The 19,464-nt window shown below is 37.8% G+C and overlaps 1 protein-coding gene across 1 annotated transcript in view; it reads left to right on the plus strand.

The window, feature by feature from the left end:
• The window catches only part of tenm2b (teneurin transmembrane protein 2b), a 295,557-nt gene that overhangs the window by 10,147 nt on the left and 265,946 nt on the right, over positions 1–19,464 (plus strand). The window contains exons 2-3 of the mRNA XM_051677764.1: positions 3,803–3,809; positions 13,345–13,616. Of these exons, the coding sequence (XP_051533724.1) occupies positions 3,803–3,809; positions 13,345–13,616 (279 nt within the window). The remainder of the gene's footprint in view (positions 1–3,802; positions 3,810–13,344; positions 13,617–19,464) is intronic.

Here is a 19,464-nt window from a genome sequence, read left to right on the forward strand (position 1 = left end):
AATTGCATCTCCCATTAAATACACCACCACCATTAAAAATCTGAATGTTAGTAGTTGACCCTACTAATCGACTAGTCAGTTGTTGGACGACTAGTCGATTAATCGACCACCGTAGAACATCCCTAGTCCAAGGATGAGATCCACGCATTTCATGACATCCATGTGTCATAAAATAATGTGTCTTTACCCTTTATGTTCTTTACAGGCCAGTTGCTGATCAATCACATATAGTACAGATAAGGTAAAGAAGCTCTCATTAAAATGCGCTCAAGCGAAACACTTCTTTGACAGTCACTGATCTGCTGGTATTCTTAAAGAGATCATAATGTTTTAGCATGTGTTCTACAAATCAGTGTAAATAGATGAGAAAAGTATTCTAAAAGTATTCTAACAAAATTTTATAAAGTAACTGTACTCTGAACACAGGTGCTTTAAAACATACTGAGGGCTGAATACAGTTACATTATTTTTGTATTCTGAATATGTAATGCTGAGTTGTAGGCTAATTATCCGACATGTCCGTCGTGATTTTACACACCCTTTTGACAGTAAATAATCGGTCCTGATCATCTGCTGTTTTTAAACAACCGGCAGATGTCAGATAGTGCAGATAATTGCTTGTATCAGCCGATACTGATTTTTGGCCGATACATTATTGCATCTATTAAAATCATTGTTTTGTTCCAGTGATTATGTGTTATTGGAGTAAATGGTCCTTTGATGTTCTCTGGGACACATCAGAATGCATAAGTGTTTACACTAAAAATGTGATGAGGCCACATGAGTTCCTGTGATCGGATCATCTAATGCATTGAACCCCCTGTACAACTTAATTGAATGCTATCCACTTTTGATCCAATCACCTGAGATGTTAATAGCAGGTGTTAACAAGCCTTAAGTGCATTAGCTACAATGCTTGAGGTCCACAATACTGAAAGGAATAACCAATACTAAAGTATTTCTTTACAAATCTCTTTTACCATATGATGGCTAATTTTAGATCTGCATTGTATGAATTTGTCGCTTAAGATCAATAATTATGTGATTGCATCACTTGCAGGCTTCGATTTGTTTCGAGTAAGAGTAGGTAGTTTAACAAGCTCTTGGTAGGATTTTCTTCCATATTATAGCCGGCGGCCATCAAAGCCAGCAGAGAGAGGCAATAGTACAGCAACACTCATGGTCTTTGACAATGAAACACCGATTATGTTTGAAAGCTGTTCTAGCTCTTCCCTACACCCACTGCCTGTTACTGCAACTTTAAAGTATTTTGGGGGTCCAGGTGAGTCTCCATCTCAATTAGAGACCATTTCCATGTTGAACAGGGACATTAGGCCTCTGCTTCAGAGTGATGTGTAATGGGCAGTGCTTGAGATGTAATATTGATGGGCAACAGCACTCTTACTGGAGACCCTACTGGAATAAGAATGAGCTGTAGCAATTGTAATGGAAAGATGAAACTGTGAAGATTAATACGCAGGTGTACAAATTAAACAGCTTTCTTATTAGTGACATACAGAAGTTTTTGGTGGCTCAGGTGATTTTCCATTCATGTTGATGTTGGCTATGTGTAGCAAAAAGGTGTATGTTAGTGTTCAGTGACATATGTGTATATCCACTTATTCATTTAATTTATGAGCCTTATTCTCCCTCTACCCCCCTGCATCTGTTCTATGATGCCCTTGACACAAGGTCACAAGGTCACTGGATCCAATTCCTACCCATTTTATAGCCCACATCTCCTTTGGATGATATTAAAATATGTAGTCTACCTGTGTTGGCTCGCTATTTCTGATATAATTGCTATAGTTCTAGTACACGATATTTTAATTAATATTTCTAAGCTAAATTTAAGTTTACTTTTACAAGGACAAAGTTATCAAACGAATTATGTTTTGTTAATTTGTGCTTGTTAATTGAGCAAAAAGAGCAAATGTCACACAAATAACTGTGATTTCAGAAGACTTAAATGTAAAAAAACTTAAAATCAATGCGCCAATGATAAATTTAATAGTTTAAAAGGTTTAATACATTTTATTTATCATATCGGGATGAAAAAAAAAATCTTAGAGATTACATCCGGATTAATTATTAATGAAAATTAAAAGGTAATGGTTAAAAGGTTGATGATATTTCATCTCAATGCTAAAACGTGGTATGATTACAAGGCGTAGCCAATTCAATTCAAATTTCAACCCATTTGTTGAAAGGGAGCCAATTCTTAAATTCTGTATTATGCCCAACCCTGTATGATGAACCAATGTTGAAAGCACAGTATATTTTTTTCCACAATGTTTGTTGTTGCTTAGAAGAGTTTTTGCAACAGTTATTTATTTTTAAAGAACAGTATTAAAATAGATTGGTAGCAGCAAACTGCTACACACTGAGCAGTGCACTTAAACATCAATATTGTAATTTGCCAGAAATGCTTATTACTCGTCTGTTTTGCTTTTCGTCAGGCAGCTTCATATCAAATTATACTGTATAATAATATAATTCTGTTGTTTGCATGTGACTAAGTCTGTCTATTGGTTTATATTCCATGTTGTTCTTGACAAACAAACAAACAAACAAACAAACATCAAACAATTAAAACTTGTGGAATAATTATCTCTTTGTTAATATCTAATCACATTATGACTCCAGGAGTAATGACATTCTGTAAGAAGTTAAAATATTATTTAGTCAGCCATATGCTCTAACTATATTGTTAGCTGCTGTGGCCTGAAGGTGCCAAATTCACAGCAAGGCAAACATTTAAACTCAAATCACTGAACTGCAAACTAAACCAAGACAAACACATGAATTATGTGGACTTCATCTGAAGAATTTTTAAAATCATCCATCTTGGTCCCTGTCACGCCCTGTCAGACCAGAACGCAGACTGACAGAGAGACAGGGCTGTGGCATTATCCGCCCATGTCTGTCTTCGTGTGAGCACGCGGTCCCTGTTCTATTCCCGGCCACGCGCTCTTCTGTCTGTTGTGTTTCATGTCTGAGTATGGTGACTGGGTCCTGACTTCCTGTCTAGTTCGGTTCCGGTCTGTGTTGGGACCCAGACATTCATAGTCCTTGTCTGTCTGTTGCGACCGCGGATGCCCGGGTCGCAAACTGTCTCATGTTTGTGCTGAGGTTCGGTCACTTCGGTAAGGTGTCGGGTGTGCGTGTGGCTGAACTCTCACACAAGTGCCTGTTCTCGTCATGTTTGTCAATTGGTATGAGTGTATATTGCCTCATTGTCTTGGCGATGTGCGCTCATGCCAATCGGTTGTTTTGCCTGCTTGTGAGAGCATATGCAGCTTTGTTATCATTTTTAGAGCGCCATTTTGTTTCATTGTTAACACCTGCCCTGATTTAACCCGCTTGATTTCTCTCTCTATTTTAGTCTCCTCGTGTTTGCTGTCCTGTGCCAGTTAATTTATTTGTCACACTACAAAACCGTTTAAATGAACTAGTGAAGGCTAGTTTGTAACAACTTAAATGAAATGGTGACCAATTACAGGATCTAAGATAAACACTTTATCTTATAAATGTATCTACATTTTAACAAGTTAAATGTTATATATTGTGCATCATGAATCCATTTACAATACCTATAATTGAGTATGTTCATTAGCTGCTGTAGTTAGTGATCTACTGGCATATTTGGAATACCCTGGGCTAAATGCAGAAGGTCTCCTATTATATAGATGTTAACCTTGAATTCTAAGCTTAACATAATCCTTCCTGGTGTTTTTACATTTAAAGGGAGCCGAGTACTGCTCCCTGTGGAACTCCATATAGCATACCCTCTCTTCTACAGGGATAAAGTCTTATTTCAACGTCCTGCGCTTTATCTCTTCTCTCTCAGTGTGGGCTTTAATATGGTTATCTAGTGAAGCACAGGCTCAAGGGTAGACCTGACACAAGCTATGCGAGAGAGCATCTCATCTCTTCTCAACCCATCTTTTAGAGATATTTGTCTCTTGTTCCTTCAAGGACAGCTGGCAACTTTTCCATATTGAGTGCGCAAAACAAAAAGTATGAGAAAGGGGATTTGTTTTATTATTCATTGTGGATATTTTGAGATGTTCTACCAATTTTAAAAAAAAAAATCCAGCTGTATTACGTTGTTGAATCACAATGGTAACCAAGGTTTTTTTCTCTCTCATTTTGTTCTCTCTTAAAGCTGAAGTGTGTACTATGTTTAATAACTTTTATGTATGTATTTATTTATTTGATATTTCGTTAGTTCGGAAATTACACAGTTCAGCTTTGAATTCACAACTATTTAGGAATAAAACCTTTAACTTTGGGGGAAAAAGGCTTGATTGTTTCTCCAAAGAAAAGGGCTTTGGCATTTTGCTGCATAAGTCCCTGTTGTCCTTGCACTAAGGGCAGCCTATTAGATACACCCAGTCACACCCAGCAGCTGGACTCTCTGAGTCTTTTAAGTAGTTTCAAGTAGTAGCTCATTATTTTGCACAAGGCAAATGGTAAGCCAATGGAGTGAACCCTAATATCTCACCCCCTCTAGACCCTAATGGACTCTAATGCAGGTGTCCAAGGGTTCATAAGCCTTGCAAATTAGCCTGGCAATGAAAATTGGCTCTATTTGTGAGAAAGGGTTGTGCCTAATAACTTGTCTTAAAAAAGCCTCTTTCAATAGAATGATTGTCCTCATGCATGTGAAAATTTTTTTATTTTTTTTTTATTGTTATTTTTCAAAATCTAAAATTGACTTTTTTTAAATAATGGCAGGGTACCTTTGGTACCATTACCTCAGAAATAAAGCATCACTCAAAAAAAACTTTTTTATACAGGTGCATCTCAATAAATTAGAATGTCGTGGAAAAGTTCATTTATTTCAGTAATTCAACTCAAATTGTGAAACTCGTGTATTAAATAAATTCAATGCACACAGACTGAAGTAGTTTAAGTCTTTGGTTCTTTTAATTGTGATGATTTTGTCTCACATTTAACAAAAACCCACCAATTCACCATCTCAAAAAATTAGAATACATCATAAGACCAATAAAAAAAACATTTTTAGTGAATTGTTGGCCTTCTGGAAAGTATGTTCATTTACTGTATATGTACTCAGTACTTGGTAGGGGCTCCTTTTGCTTTAATTACTGCCTCAATTCGGCGTGGCATGGAGGTGATCAGTTTGTGGCACTGCTGAGGTGGTATGGAAGCCCAGGTTTCTTTGACAGTGGCCTTCAGCTCATCTGCATTTTTTGGTCTCTTGTTTCTCATTTTCCTCTTGACAATACCCCATAGATTCTCTATGGGGTTCAGGTCTGGTGAGTTTGCTGGCCAGTCAAGCACACCAACACCATGGTCATTTAACCAACTTTTGGTGCTTTTGGCAGTGTGGGCAGGTGCCAAATCCTGCTGGAAAATGAAATCAGCATCTTTAAAAAAACTGGTCAGCAGAAGGAAGCATGAAGTGCTCCAAAATTTCTTGGTAAACGGGTGCAGTGACTTCGGTTTTCAAAAAACACAATGGACCAACACCAGCAGATGACATTGCACCCCAAATCATCACAGACTGTGGAAACTTAACACTGGACTTCAAGCAACTTGGGCTATGAGCTTCTCCACCCTTCCTCCAGACTCTAGGGCCTTGATTTCTAAATGAAATACAAAACTTGCTCTAATCTGAAAACAGGACTTTGGACCACTGGGCAACAGTCCAGTTCTTCTTCTCCTTAGCCCAGGTAAGACGCCTCTGACGTTGTCTGTGGTTCAGGAGTGGCTTAACAAGAGGAATACGACAACTGTAGCCAAATTCCTTGACATGTCTGTGTGTGGTGGCTCTTGATGCCTTGACCCCAGCCTCAGTCCATTCCTTGTGAAGTTCACCCAAATTCTTGAATCGATTTTGCTTGACAATCATAAGGCTGCGGTTCTCTCGGTTGGTTGTGCATCTTTTTCTTCCACACTTTTTCCTTCCACTCAACTTTCTGTTAACATGCTTGGATACAGCACTCTGTGAACAGCCAGCTTCTTTGGCAATGAATGTTTGTGGCTTACCCTCCTTGTGAAGGGTGTCACTGATTGTCTTCTGGACAGTCATGGCAGTCTTCCCCATGATTGTGTAGCCTAGTGAACCAAACTGAGAGACCATTTTGAAGGCTCTGGAAACTTTTGCAGGTGTTTTGAGTTGATTAGCTGATTGGCATGTCACCATATTCTAATTTTTTGAGATAGTGAATTGGTGGGTTTTTGTTAAATGTGAACCAAAATCATCACAATTAAAAGAACCAAAGACTTAAACTACTTCAGTCTGTGTGCATTGAATTTATTTAATACACGAGTTTCACAATTTGAGTTGAATTACTGAAATAAATGAACTTTTCCACGACATTCTAATTTATTGAGATGCACCTGTATATACTCAATATTCCTCAGTATTGATTACATATAGAAGGGCCAAATAGGGAATTTTTTGATGTATCAAATGGGTATTGATGATTTGGAAATATTGTAGTTATTTTCAAATGTTCTTAATCAAACTATAAAGAATATCCACCTACATTTTTTACTTGACTCAATGAAAGTTCAGTGAATTGAATATATTTTCAATTGTGGCAACAGTTCGTTTACCAAAACATCTTGTTGGTTCAATTAAATATTGAGTCCAATTACATGCATTTTAAAATTTAGATTTCAGTTGAATTAAAGCAATAATTTGTCTTTTTAAAATGTCATGTTTAGTCCGATTGAAATCGTAAAAGTCTGGTTTTTGGCAAATCGATCTAACACACCTAGATAATGTGATTGTAGCTCGACTTCGTCCAGCTGTATACACATTAATCAGAGGACAATTGGCCTTGGCGTTATGCGCGTGCTCCAAAAACAGAAGTGCCACGCGACGTGTATTTAACCCGGAATTCGAACATAACACAAAGCCGAGAAGAGGAGCAACAACAACACAAATGTCCCTGCATACCAGATGGAATAAATCAGCCTCCACACTTTGAAGGGAGAACAATCATGATAGTCATGCTGTGAGATAGCTTCAAACAGAATTTCTGGTATAAATGACTTAAAAGGTGAGTTCCGAATAAACGTTATTTTTGAGCCCCACACCTTTCTGCCCTCCAAAGCTCTCACAGTGGATGGTAAAGTCTTTGTAGGTAATAGGGCATAGGGATGATCACTTCTGAATGTAACACACCCTCTCTCATGGCTAATGCTAGAAATTTTAATTTTTGGACAGATCTGCAGTCTGTAAACCATTCACAACTGTGACACATTGATGTGCATATACTTATTATTATTTTGTCTGTATTCTGCCCATTGTCTAATCCTCTAATCTGTCTGCCATAGTGATACAGAAGCATCAAATGTCTTGCTTTACTACCACCCCTGGAGTTCGCTAGTTCGAACCCAGGGCGTGCTGAGTGACTCCAGCCAGGTCTCCTAAGCAACCAAATTGGCCCGGTTGCTAGGGAGGGTAGAGTCACATGGGGTAACCTCCTTGTGGTCGCTATAATGTGGTTCGTTCTCGGTGGGGCGTGTGGTGAGTTGAGCGTGGATGCCGCGGTGGATGGCGTGAAGCCTCCACATAAGCTATGTCTCCGTGGCGACGCGCTCAACAAGCCACTTGATAAGATGCATGGATTGGCGGTCTCATATGTGGAGGCAGCTGGGATTCGTCCTCCGCCACCCGGATTGAGGCGAATCACTACGCGACCACAAGGACTTAAAAGCGCACTGGGAATTGGGCATTCCAAATTGGGTGAAAAAGGGAAACCCCCCCCCCACCCAAAAAAAATGTCTTGCTTTAAAAAAAAAAAAAAAAGAATAAAAAAATGTTTTCATGAACTAACATGGTCTGTTTTCACAAATTATTATTAAATTATTCGTATTATTATTTATTAAATATAAATGAAATATTTAATAAATATAAATTAAGCATTAGTGCCTTGAATGCAGAATGTAAACATTACAAACTACACATTATCTACTGCATACAGTACACTCACATAGCACTTTATTAGGAACACTATGGTCCTAATAAAGTGCCAGATGTGGTCATCTGCTGCTGTAGCCCATCTGCCTCAAGGTTCGACGTGTTGTGCATTCTGAGATGCTATTCTGCTCACTACAATTATACAGAGTGGTTATCTGAGTTACCGTAGCCTTTCTGTCAGCTCGAACCAGTCTGGCCATTCTCTGTTGACCTTTCTCATCAACAAGGCGTTTCCGTTCATTGAACTGCCGCTCACTGTTTTTTTGTTTTGTTTTTTTTGCACCATTCTGAGTAAACTCTAGAGACTGTTGCGCATTAAAATCCCAGGAGATCGGCAGTTATAGAAATACTCAAACCAGCTTGTCTGACACCAACAGTCATGCCAATCATGCCTGAGATCACATTGTTTCCCCATTCTGATGGTTGATGTGAACATTAACTGAAGCTCCTGACCCGTAACCGCATGATTTTTATGCATTGCACTGCAGCCACACGATTGTATTTGCATTTGAGCTGGCGTGGACACCACAACTTTTTGTAAAACCTGATGATCCATGTTATCCCAGCATGATTTGAGAATGTTCAAGAAAGCATTTTGTGAGCTTCAGTGGACGCAAGGAAATCTGACCTATTGTACAAAGGAGTTGATCATTGATCTATAACACAATATTTGCTTATTTTATTAGTGACCTAGAAATAGTGCAGAATCGTAAACATTTCATATTCCTTTTATGTCATAACGTTTCTTTGTTTACATTTTTTTCAAAATCCTTATTCCAGATTTCTTTGTGGTCTCAGACTTTTGGAGCCCACTGTTTATGTTTTCACAGATGACCATGCTGCATTCCAGTACACATTCAAACACACTTAAAGCAGCTGCTGTCTTAACAGTTGCTGTGAGGATGAAAGCCAAACATAAGAAAGCAATGGGAGAATTAATAAGGGTGGCATAACAAAGGGATGAGATGCTCTGATGTTACCACAGGTGTTTAAGGAGAAGTGCCAGCTAGAGAAGCTCTCATGAATAAAAGCCACAGATGAGGAAATAGCTGTTAGACAGTCAGCTCAAGCACCAAGCAATACACAGCAAAATGACTTAAATGGCCCACGCTGGAGCTAGAGGAATCAGCGAATCCTTTCCACAGCAGCTATTTTCTCCAACAGTTCAGTCAAGCAGTCCGACATTATTAAGGGCATGCTGACTGCTTCCTCCCTCTATACCCTGATGGCATTGATCTCTCTAGATGGAAAGCACGACTGCTTGGCTTCATAAAAAAGAACTGCAAGATGGACAATGATAACTGAAGAGCAAAGCATCTGGTATGGAATTCATAAAGGTCAGATGATTTATTGAAATAGGGTGATTTGACATTTGGTAATACAAACATCATTAATAAAGTCTAGCCTTTTTAGGAGTAATAATGTACACCACAGCTTTTTCGCAAAATCGTTTTTTGTCTTTGTGAGGGAGAGGGTTGTGCATCATTCAGAACTGAATCAGGGCCTTTCAAATTCCTGAGTTTGAATTGAATTTGAATTGAGATAGCAAACAGGATGCAGAATTGCAAACTTGTCATAAAACAATTGCTTGTTATGTTCCTTATTTGTAAGTCACTTTGGATAAAACCCTCTGCTAAATGACTAAATGAAAATGTAAATGTAAATTGCAATCTGAATTTGAATTTAAGGAAATAGAAAGGTAATTTAATATAATTTAAAGAAATAAACACAAGTATAAACATGTTATCATACACTCAACATTCTATTGTTTCTGGCTATTTCCAGAAACATTAGATGATATTAATAATCAATATTTGCAATGACATGTATAGAAATTTTTATTTAATTTATATGTCAATATACTGTATATATAGATATATATTATTTATATAGAATATTTATTTTAATATTATTATTTCATTATATTATGTTTTTATTAGAACATGTTATAGCTAAATATATTATGTATTGTAATATATAATATATATTAAGTAAAAATATTATGTGTGGTTATAGCTTAATATATTATGTAATCAGCTGCAGTATCACAATTTGATATCATCACTTTTTTTTATTATGTTATCTAAAAACAATGTGGCTGATATTTTGTGCTGCTTTATTGCAAAATTAAAATCTGTTTTGATGGCTGTTAATTGGTATTATATCATCGAACTTACTACATACAGTATTATACATATTCTACATATCAAGGAATACATAGCCACAATTAGTAAAAACTATTGATATATGCCTAATTATTTGATTTGTCACAAAGCTTGTTTTGGACAATGAAAATGTTAGGTTTCTTTGAACAGCAATTCAGTAAACTCCTCTTCCTGTCATTACAATTCGGCATTCAAGGGCGTATGACCAATTCAATACAAATTCATGAACTCATGAATTGAACTTTGCCTAATCTTGGTGAGGGAGGACTTGTTCTTCCAGCAAGAGATGAAAAAAAAAAAATTATTTCATGAGAGCAATGGATAGAATACAAGAAGAAAAATAAATAATTAATTTTTATAACATTTTATATTCCAATCAGTTTTTATGAATGCCTCTTGTCTGGTGTTTGGCTGACAACCCGAGGTTCATCTACCAGAAACATGTTCTAGTCCACCAAATATTCGTGTATCATCTGAATCTTAAAGGGTTAATCACCAGAAATAAAAAAAATCTGTAATTATTTACGCATCCATTATTTACACGTTGTTCCAAACCTGTATGCCTTTCTTTCTTCTGTGGCACACCAAAGGAGAAGTTTTAATTTTCTTCAATAGAGTGAAAGTGGGCCTGTCAAGCTCCAAAAGTACACAATAAAGGCATCAAAACGTAGTCAATACCAATTGTACGCTATATTCCAAGTCTTCTGAAGCCATAGAATATCTTTTGTGTAAGGAATAGACTGAAATTTTAGTTGTTATTCACTAAAAATCTTGCATTGAAAATCTTACTTTACAGCTGTGGTCACCATTAATTTTCATTGTTAATGAGCTGCTTGGACATTCCCTATAAATAACTCATTTTGTGTTCTACAAAAGAAAGAAAGTTATACGGGTTTTGAAAAACACGAAGGTGAGTAAGTAATGACAGAATTTTCATTTTTGGATGTTCCAAAAATGTTCCTTTAACAGCAAACATATGTTCATATTTGTTGATATATTGTTAGCACCATATAGCTAAGATGTGTAAAATCTCTTTGAAACCTTCCCCTTTTGTCTGTGCATGGAGAGGCAGACATTTCAGATCTGTGGGGTTCTGAAACAGGATGTATCTTGTTTATCATATTCTGGAATGTTTTGATAGGACCTCACAGTTTTAACATGCCAACCATTCGGCCATATTAACATTTGCATATACCTCACAGCAGGGATCTCTGTCAATCAGGCTATGTGTGGGGCCTGAAAATAGATAATTGAAGTGAAGAGTGATTTTCATACATTTTTTGAAACGCTTCACTATATTTAAAGGCATGCTAAAAATGCTATGTTGCCATGGCAACCGCTCCCTCAACAAATGACCTTGCTACTTTCTCTGATTTTAGCACCTCATGATAGGGTATATTTACTTAGTCCAACGTGTCAAAAAAAAAAAAAGGGGGAAATTGTCTAAACAGACAAGGCGCTTGAGGAGGCAGGGTTTTTGCCCTTTTTAAAACATGGGCCCTTCTGGGAGATTTTTTTTTTCTTTTTCTTTTTTTCTCAGAATGCCTTCTGGCTGTTAATTTAGACACTATATCAAATTTACACCTTGAGAGATTTTTCTCTTTGGAGTCGACACAGCACAGCGGGAAAGCAGAGTACGCCACATGATTTTTTCCACATAAAAACAGCCTGAAAGTTTCTGTAATATAGAGCAAAGGCTTATTGTACGCTATGAAACGTTGTGCTTTGTGTAGCTTGTGTATGAGTGGAAAAAGCAATTTAAGGGTTAGTTCACCCACAAATTAAAATTCTATCATCATTTACTCATCCTCATGTTGTTTCAAATTCAAACTCAGATGACGTTCTCTCTTCTGCAGAACACAAAAGGAGATGTTAGGCAGAATGTTAGCCTCAATTACCATTCACTTTCATGTACGAAAAGGTGACTAAGGCTAACATTCTGCATAATATCTCCTTTTCTGTTTCACCAAAGGGTTTGAAACAACATGAGGGTAAGTTATATTATTATAGTTTTGTGAAAACTATTCTTTTAAGGAACCCAATAAGTGATGTTTTTAGATTATGGAGAACAATTTTATTCTTATACAGCTTACGTGGAGCTGACACCGGTTGCTGTTGGTTACTACGTGAAAGGTATGCATATAGGTATGTGCCACAGTGCAGGATGAAACTCCGCCCCCAACACCCCCTACTCCTTTTAAAATCCTCTTGGGCTCTCTACTCTAAGTCCCTGATTAGCTATTGTGTTGTGGATTCACATTATGTGAATGTGCATTGTTCTTTTCCTCCCCCATTATTTGAATGGAATGCAAATATTCAATATGTTGTTTTGGCAAAATGCTTCTCCTGCCTGCTGAAATAGGGGATGCAAAGCCCATTCAGCACAATGTTTTTTAGCTGCTTATGAAATTATTATTAAATGTTGCTGGTGCCATGCTATGCATCCCTGTAATGTAAGTTTATTGCTCTGAGGTCATGAATTGCTGTGTTTTTATGCAGCGCACGGATTTATGGGCCAATAATTTTGTCCCATTAATGTTGTTACCTCATTAATGCATAGTCCTCTAGTTAACTGATGTTTGTATTACCAGAATTCACATATTTAATTGATATTAAGACATTGCACTCACAACTAATTTTTTATAAATTTTTTACTGTTAAATGTTGATTAATTTAAAACAAGAAATGTGTTATTCTCATTTATGTTTTAGTACTGCAATTGTGATTCATTTTAATTTTTGCCCAGGCACTGTGCTATTATATAAATGTGTTTTTATTATGATAATGAATGCCATTCTAAATTATTTTACATAACATTTATATAATAAAACTTATTATGATCTTTAATTTGTTTACTAAGACGATGACTTATATATATATATATATATATATATATATATATATATATATAAAGAAAGGTTTTAGTACATATTATTGTCCCGATACTTTTGAAAATAACCAGTAGTCTTTATCCCTCCTTAATATAATTTGCATGTATTTCTTTCATTGCTTCACTGAATTAAGAAGACTTGGACAGTGCAGAGTTTAAATTCATTTGCATACTAAAAAGGCATGCTAGAATGAAGATGTATGTATTCCTTATGTAACAAATGCCATTTTTTAGTCAGAGTGGTCCAAATGTTTTTGGAGAGCTGTGATGACCGGCAGCCTATAACACACATACTCTATTAATACTTATATTCCTGTTACAGGGAGCTTCACATTGGCTGATCTGGGCATGTGTGATCCTTCTCCGTCGTCGACTGTGTATTGCTCTGATGTAAGCCTGCTGCAGGACGGATACACTCTGAGCGCTGGATCTGATGCCGACTCTGACCCAGAGGGGGTTATGACCCCTGAGCGTGCCATCCAGCTGTGGAGCGGACAGCCCCTGAAGTCCCAACTCAGCTCTTGTCTGTCCAGCCCCAACCACTCTGTTCTCACTCTCACTGACTCGGAGAATGAACACAAGACTGATGACGAATCAGGTAGGAGAGAGAGAAAGAGAGCAAGAAATAAATGAACAGACAAATTAAAACACACTGAAGATTGGAGATTTGTCAGAAGAGTAGCGTATTTAAATTAAGTGGAAAATCTGTAATTTGGTGAGACATTAGTTCCAACAAGGGATGCCGGTTTAATGAGACAAATTGAATGTTCTCATTTCCCAAAGGCCTTTACGTCTTTTTCCGAGAAATTGAGCATACTGTGTATTTGAATCATTGAATAAGGACTATTAAGATTATCCCCAACATGGAAGCGTCAATATTAGTAAAGCAGTGGCGTATTTCAAAGACTGCATTCACTGCGTCAGAGAGATCAAAGTGGTTTACAGACCAAAGAGGATTTAAGCTTTTGCCTGCAATCTCAAGAGGCATTTTCTCTTTGTTGTACACAAGACATTATTGCAACAAAGCAGACCTGTCTAACTTACCAATGTCAAGTACCGTGTTATACATTATATGCGTATAAGGTCATATTTATAAGATGCTCTTAACTTGAGTGCTAAAGCTGAGTTTTAGTTTCATGTTTTCATACAGTACAAGACACAACTTCAAAGACATCTATAGTCAATGAATTTACAATTGCAATTAAGCTGCTTTTATCAGTCTTTTATTATTATGAGAAAGATCAAAGTATTTGGACACTTAAGCCACACTTAATTTTTGAATGTTTTTAGATAACAAAATATCAAACCAAGACACATTTATTTTAGAGAAAGTTTGCCCAAACAAGCACACTTTTCAAGTAAAACCTTTCACAAATAGAAATTCTTTAGATTTTAAGTGACAAAACAACAAATATACTGTTCCAAATTAAGATTGGGGCATTTTCTGCTTTTCAAAATGAGTGTAATATGCCCATAGTTATTGTGATGGGAGCTATACCTGTGGTTACACTGCTAGGACACCTGTGCCAAACTACCTTCATACATCCACTAAAAGCACCTTGGGATCAGTTGATTCAAAGTAATTGCAATAATTGCCAAGAAATTGAATTTAGTTCTGAGAAAAGATCTAGCCTAATTTGTGTGCAGATGCCACTTGGTTTGATATTTTGTTATCTAATGCAATGACATTCAGACATATCTGACATTTTTAAGTGGAACTTCAAATACTTTCGGGTCCACTGTTTTGTAATGTTTACCTTTGGTAACAGAATTTAATGTATTCCAAAAATGTTGAGATTAGAGGTCAAATATATATATATATATATATATATATCATGCAAAAAGAAAGGAAAAAAAACCTAACACAAGAAGCGAATGTAGTGTTTAGTGACAAGGTGTGAAATTCAGGGGATACTAACAGAAAAGTAGCAAGATTTCCTAGTTGAGCAGGGAATGTGGCAAGATTATATGCAGAAAGGTGAAGAAGATCTAGAGGGTTGGATCCAAGCAGTCACTGTTCAAAGGCAGACCAGCTAAGCTGCTTTTTTCCTGGACATCAAGGTTACTGCATGCAAGAATGGAAGCTGGTTCTGCAAAGGAGAGACACAATGCTGGATTTATGATGCCTGCGGTGAGACACAATAAGCACCAGGTGTCTCATCACGCACTGCCAGCAGTGTTCCATTTTTGCTCCCCTACCTCAAGTGACGTGCTCCCATTGTGAGCCTTTATATGTGCTGGTGGTACGAGGGCCAGAACGATGATGATATTTTCATAGGGTCTTTGGAGTGGTTTTGAAAGCAGGGTCTCTGAGCCCTTGATGTGGTGGTTGCTGATACCAGGGCTGTGCAATAGCTGGGCAGTCACATTGAATCATTTTCATTGTCTATGTAAAATGCCACTTTGAGACCTCTGTGAACATATTTGAGTGATGAAACCACCAGATTGTTGAATGAGAGTTTTGCATCGATTCATTGCAACTGCCCATTTGAACTGATTCATGTAAATTAATCAAACTTACCAACTCTAACAACGTTTTTGCTACTTATGTTTCAATCAGAGACGCTATTAAAACAACTGTGTTTTAACTTGCTTTTACTTGCAAGTCGCAAGACATGGAGGGATTGTGAAAGTAGTCTAATGAAACGCTCTATAAAACCTAACAGCCAAATAAAAGCGATTTACAATCATTGTGATATTCATGATGTTGATATTTTATATCATGAGTAAAATCATTATATAACTTAGCTGACACTGGCACTTAAGTTGCCCTGCATGATGTGTATAAGAAACCTCTTAAGTCTGTGTCAAAAAACTTTGAAGACATTTAAAATACCAAAAAGATATAGCATGGTGGAGCAATACTGCAGTTGTCAGGATCCTGACACTCAATACTCTTCTCCCCTTCCTTAATTCTCCCTCTTCAGCACACATGTTTCCCCACTTGACTCTGCCTGCCCGATCTGGTTGACCCGGTCACCCGATAAGGGAGAGGCTGACATGAGGTACGTTGTCTGCAAATTCCTCATTGCGTTGGAAGGGATGGACTTCAATGATGCATCCCTCAAAGGCATCTTCAATAGCCATCTCAACAAGCCCCTCAGCCCTTGGGAAATGAGAGGACTGGGGACGCTTTCCTTCTGGGATTTTGTGGACTATGTGCTCCATCACAGAAAGCCCAAACACCCACTTCAAGGGGAGGCACCCACATCTGCTGCAGCTTCCCTAGAGCCCTCAGCATCGCTTCACCCCCGTAAGAGAAGGAAGTGGGGGGAGGAAAGTTCTCTCCTCGTCCAGCCCTCCTGCCATGACCACGGAGGCTGTTCCCCAGTTTCCAGCACTCCAGACCCTGGCCACGGAGGCTATTCCCCTGCTTCCAGAGCTCCCTATCACGACCACGGAGGCTGTTGTCCTGACACCAGCACTCTCTGTTGCAGTCACATAGCTCATTTCCCTGTAACCTGCGCTCCTGGCTACGGCCACGGAGGCCATTCCTTTGCCACCCGAACTCCCTGTCTCGGCTATGGAAGCTGTTTTTCAGCCATAAGATCTCCCTACCACAACCACGACAGTTGCACTCAAATTGCCTGTCCTCCCAGATCTGGCCACAGAGGCTGGTGTTCCTTTTGAACTTACCATCTTCTAAATGGCCATCGCTCTCCTGTGTGTCTGGGCCACTCCCGCTTCCATGCTTCCTCCTCGGGGCTCTGGTCCTGTCTCTCTTGGCCATCTCCGCCGGCACCCCATTGTCTCCAGTTCAGTCGGCACCCTGATGTCTCCAGCTCTGGTGGTGCCCCTGTGATCTCTTCTGCTAGAACCCACTTGGTCTGTTCTGCCAGCCCCATCCTGATCTGTTTCGCCCAGCCTGTCCTGGTCTGTTCTGCCTTCCCCGCTCTGGTTTGTTCCTCCCGCCCCATCCTGATCAGTTTCCTGTATTCCTGCTCTGTTGGATCCCCTTGGTCTTTTTCTCCAGAATCTTCTTGGTTTCCCTCCCTCCTTTTCCCTTGTAATAATAATATAATTAATTAATAATTGTATTTATTTATCACACATTATACATTTTTGCACCTATACAGTGAAATTCTTTTTTTCACATATCCCAGCTAAGCTGGGGTCAAAGTGCAGGGTCAGCCATGATACGGCACCCCTGGAGCAGATAGGGTCAAGGGCCTTGCTCAAGGGCCCAACAGTGGCATCTTGGTGGTGCTGGGGCTTGAACCCCCAACCTACTGATCAGTAACCCAGTGCCTTAACCACTGAGCTACCACTGCCCCTAGCTCATTTCCCTGTAACCTGCGCTCCCGGCTACGGCCACGGAGGCCATTCCTTTGCCACCCGAACTCCCTGTCTCGGCTATGGAAGCTGTTTTTCAGCTATAAGATCTCCCTACCACAACCACGACAGTTGCACTCAAATTGCCTGTCCTCAGATTTGACCATCTTCCTGTCCATGTTTGTGTTTATGTTGGTCTTGTCCTGTGTTGGATGTTCTCTTTGAGGTTGGATGTAGTCTTAGGATCCTGTCACAACAATCGCCTTTGTTTATAGTTCTTTGTGTCAGAATACTGACATCCATCAAATAAACTTTTAGTTGTTATATGCAATTGAGTCCTAACTCTCCCCAACCGTGTCAGAAATTAATAAGTTCAACAGGCTTCATGATCCCTTTTGCCCTTTCCTTCAAGTGACTGTAACCATATGAACAAAGTGGACAATTGTAGAAATGGATTAGAGTATATGACAGAGATTTGTTCAGTTAAAAATGAGAAAAAGAAATGAAAATAAGGAAAACAAGGCGATCTAAATAGAAATATGGAACAAAAAAAACCTACGCAGTCCAGTGAATCATTGGACCTTACATCTGGGGCCGTAAGTATAAAACTTCTCAGAAATGCTCTTAAGAATAGTCTTAAGATTTGTCTTAAGTGTCAAAAAATTCTTAGCAAAAAGTAGGACTTGTGTAAGAGTAGGAGCTTTTTATAAAGAAGTTAAAAGCAACTTAAGTGGTTCTTAAGTGCTGACTGAGGTGACACTAAAGTGTTGTGAAATAAGAGCTACAGTGATGTCTACCCAAAATGTCTGTCCTCAATCACTGAATCAGCCAATAGTGGGCCTGCAAGGGAATTATGTCAGAGCGCCATGACACCATTCATTCATTCATGATTTAATACAACACATAAAACAATATTTTGATAATAGGTTATTTTCTGATGATTAATTCTTTGATTGATTAAATGAGAAAGCCACATTTTATTTCCTGTTTTTTAAATTCCACATCTTGCCAAATGTTGTCCTCTAAACAATGCTCAAATTTAAGGATACAAAAAAATCTAAATGTATAAGCGTATGCTATGTATTGTGTGTAAAAAAATGCAATATAAATTGCATATGATCAAAACAAAATAATAAGCGTTTGTCCACAGTTTTAATGTTCAGTTTAAGTCACAAAATCAAATGATAATAAAACAAACTCTTTGTTATAGTCAACATTACAGTTACATGTATGATTTTAGTTAAATAAAGTTCAGTTCAGTTCAACATTTTATCAAAATCAACATTTTAGTTAAGATGATTGCGGTCCCTTTCTCTGTCTTTGTGCTTCATTTGGTTGTCATGTGCGCACACTCCACAAAGTAAGCCTGTTTGAAGTTACAATGACTCGCTTGCTGTTAGGACAGGTTGTTTTGCAAAATGGAAATGGAAACTTGAGTTACTTAGAGTTTATTATATTTACAAACACTAATAAATCAGTCAAATGCAAGTTATGAGCTGGGGCTAAACATCTTGTGAGCACATTAAACAGCAGAAGGAATCTGTCAAAGCACCTGACACCCCACACAAAACTATGAGCTTCTTTAAAACGTTTTATATAAATGCCTGGTTTGGGCTCTTTTCAGATGAAGCTCAGTACAAATTTTCAAATGTATATATTTCCCATAGAAATGTGTTTTAAGTACTATAAAGTTTTCACTGATGGAGGTTCCCCGTACTAGTGCAAACATAGTAATAATTAAATATAATGGCCAAATAATCATAATTAAATAATAACTGATTATTTTTATAATTTATTCTTATAATTTTAATGTATTTAGATTTTATTGATTAGTTGTTGCTGCCCTCTGAAAGCTTAGACGTAGCATTTTTCAAATGCTTAATTCACAGCAGTAAGTTTCAGTGTATTCATTAAATGAAAAAAATGTGAAGCAATTAAAAAAATAATGTTGATGGATTTCACTTGTACGAATCACATTTGCCCTACTTCCACTATTGTCCAAAACATTGATGTCATTCTTAGAATTTTGACACACTTAAGACTAAAATTTCACTTTAAGTGGCTTCATATATATGGCCCCTGTTGTTTTTTAAATTGGCCTGGTTAACCCAGTCTTTTGAGCATATATACAGAGTCTTGCATCCTTCTTGGAAATGAACAACTGTAGATTCTGT

Source organism: Myxocyprinus asiaticus, chromosome 38, assembly GCF_019703515.2.
Source record: "Myxocyprinus asiaticus isolate MX2 ecotype Aquarium Trade chromosome 38, UBuf_Myxa_2, whole genome shotgun sequence".
NCBI lineage: Eukaryota > Metazoa > Chordata > Actinopteri > Cypriniformes > Catostomidae > Myxocyprinus > Myxocyprinus asiaticus.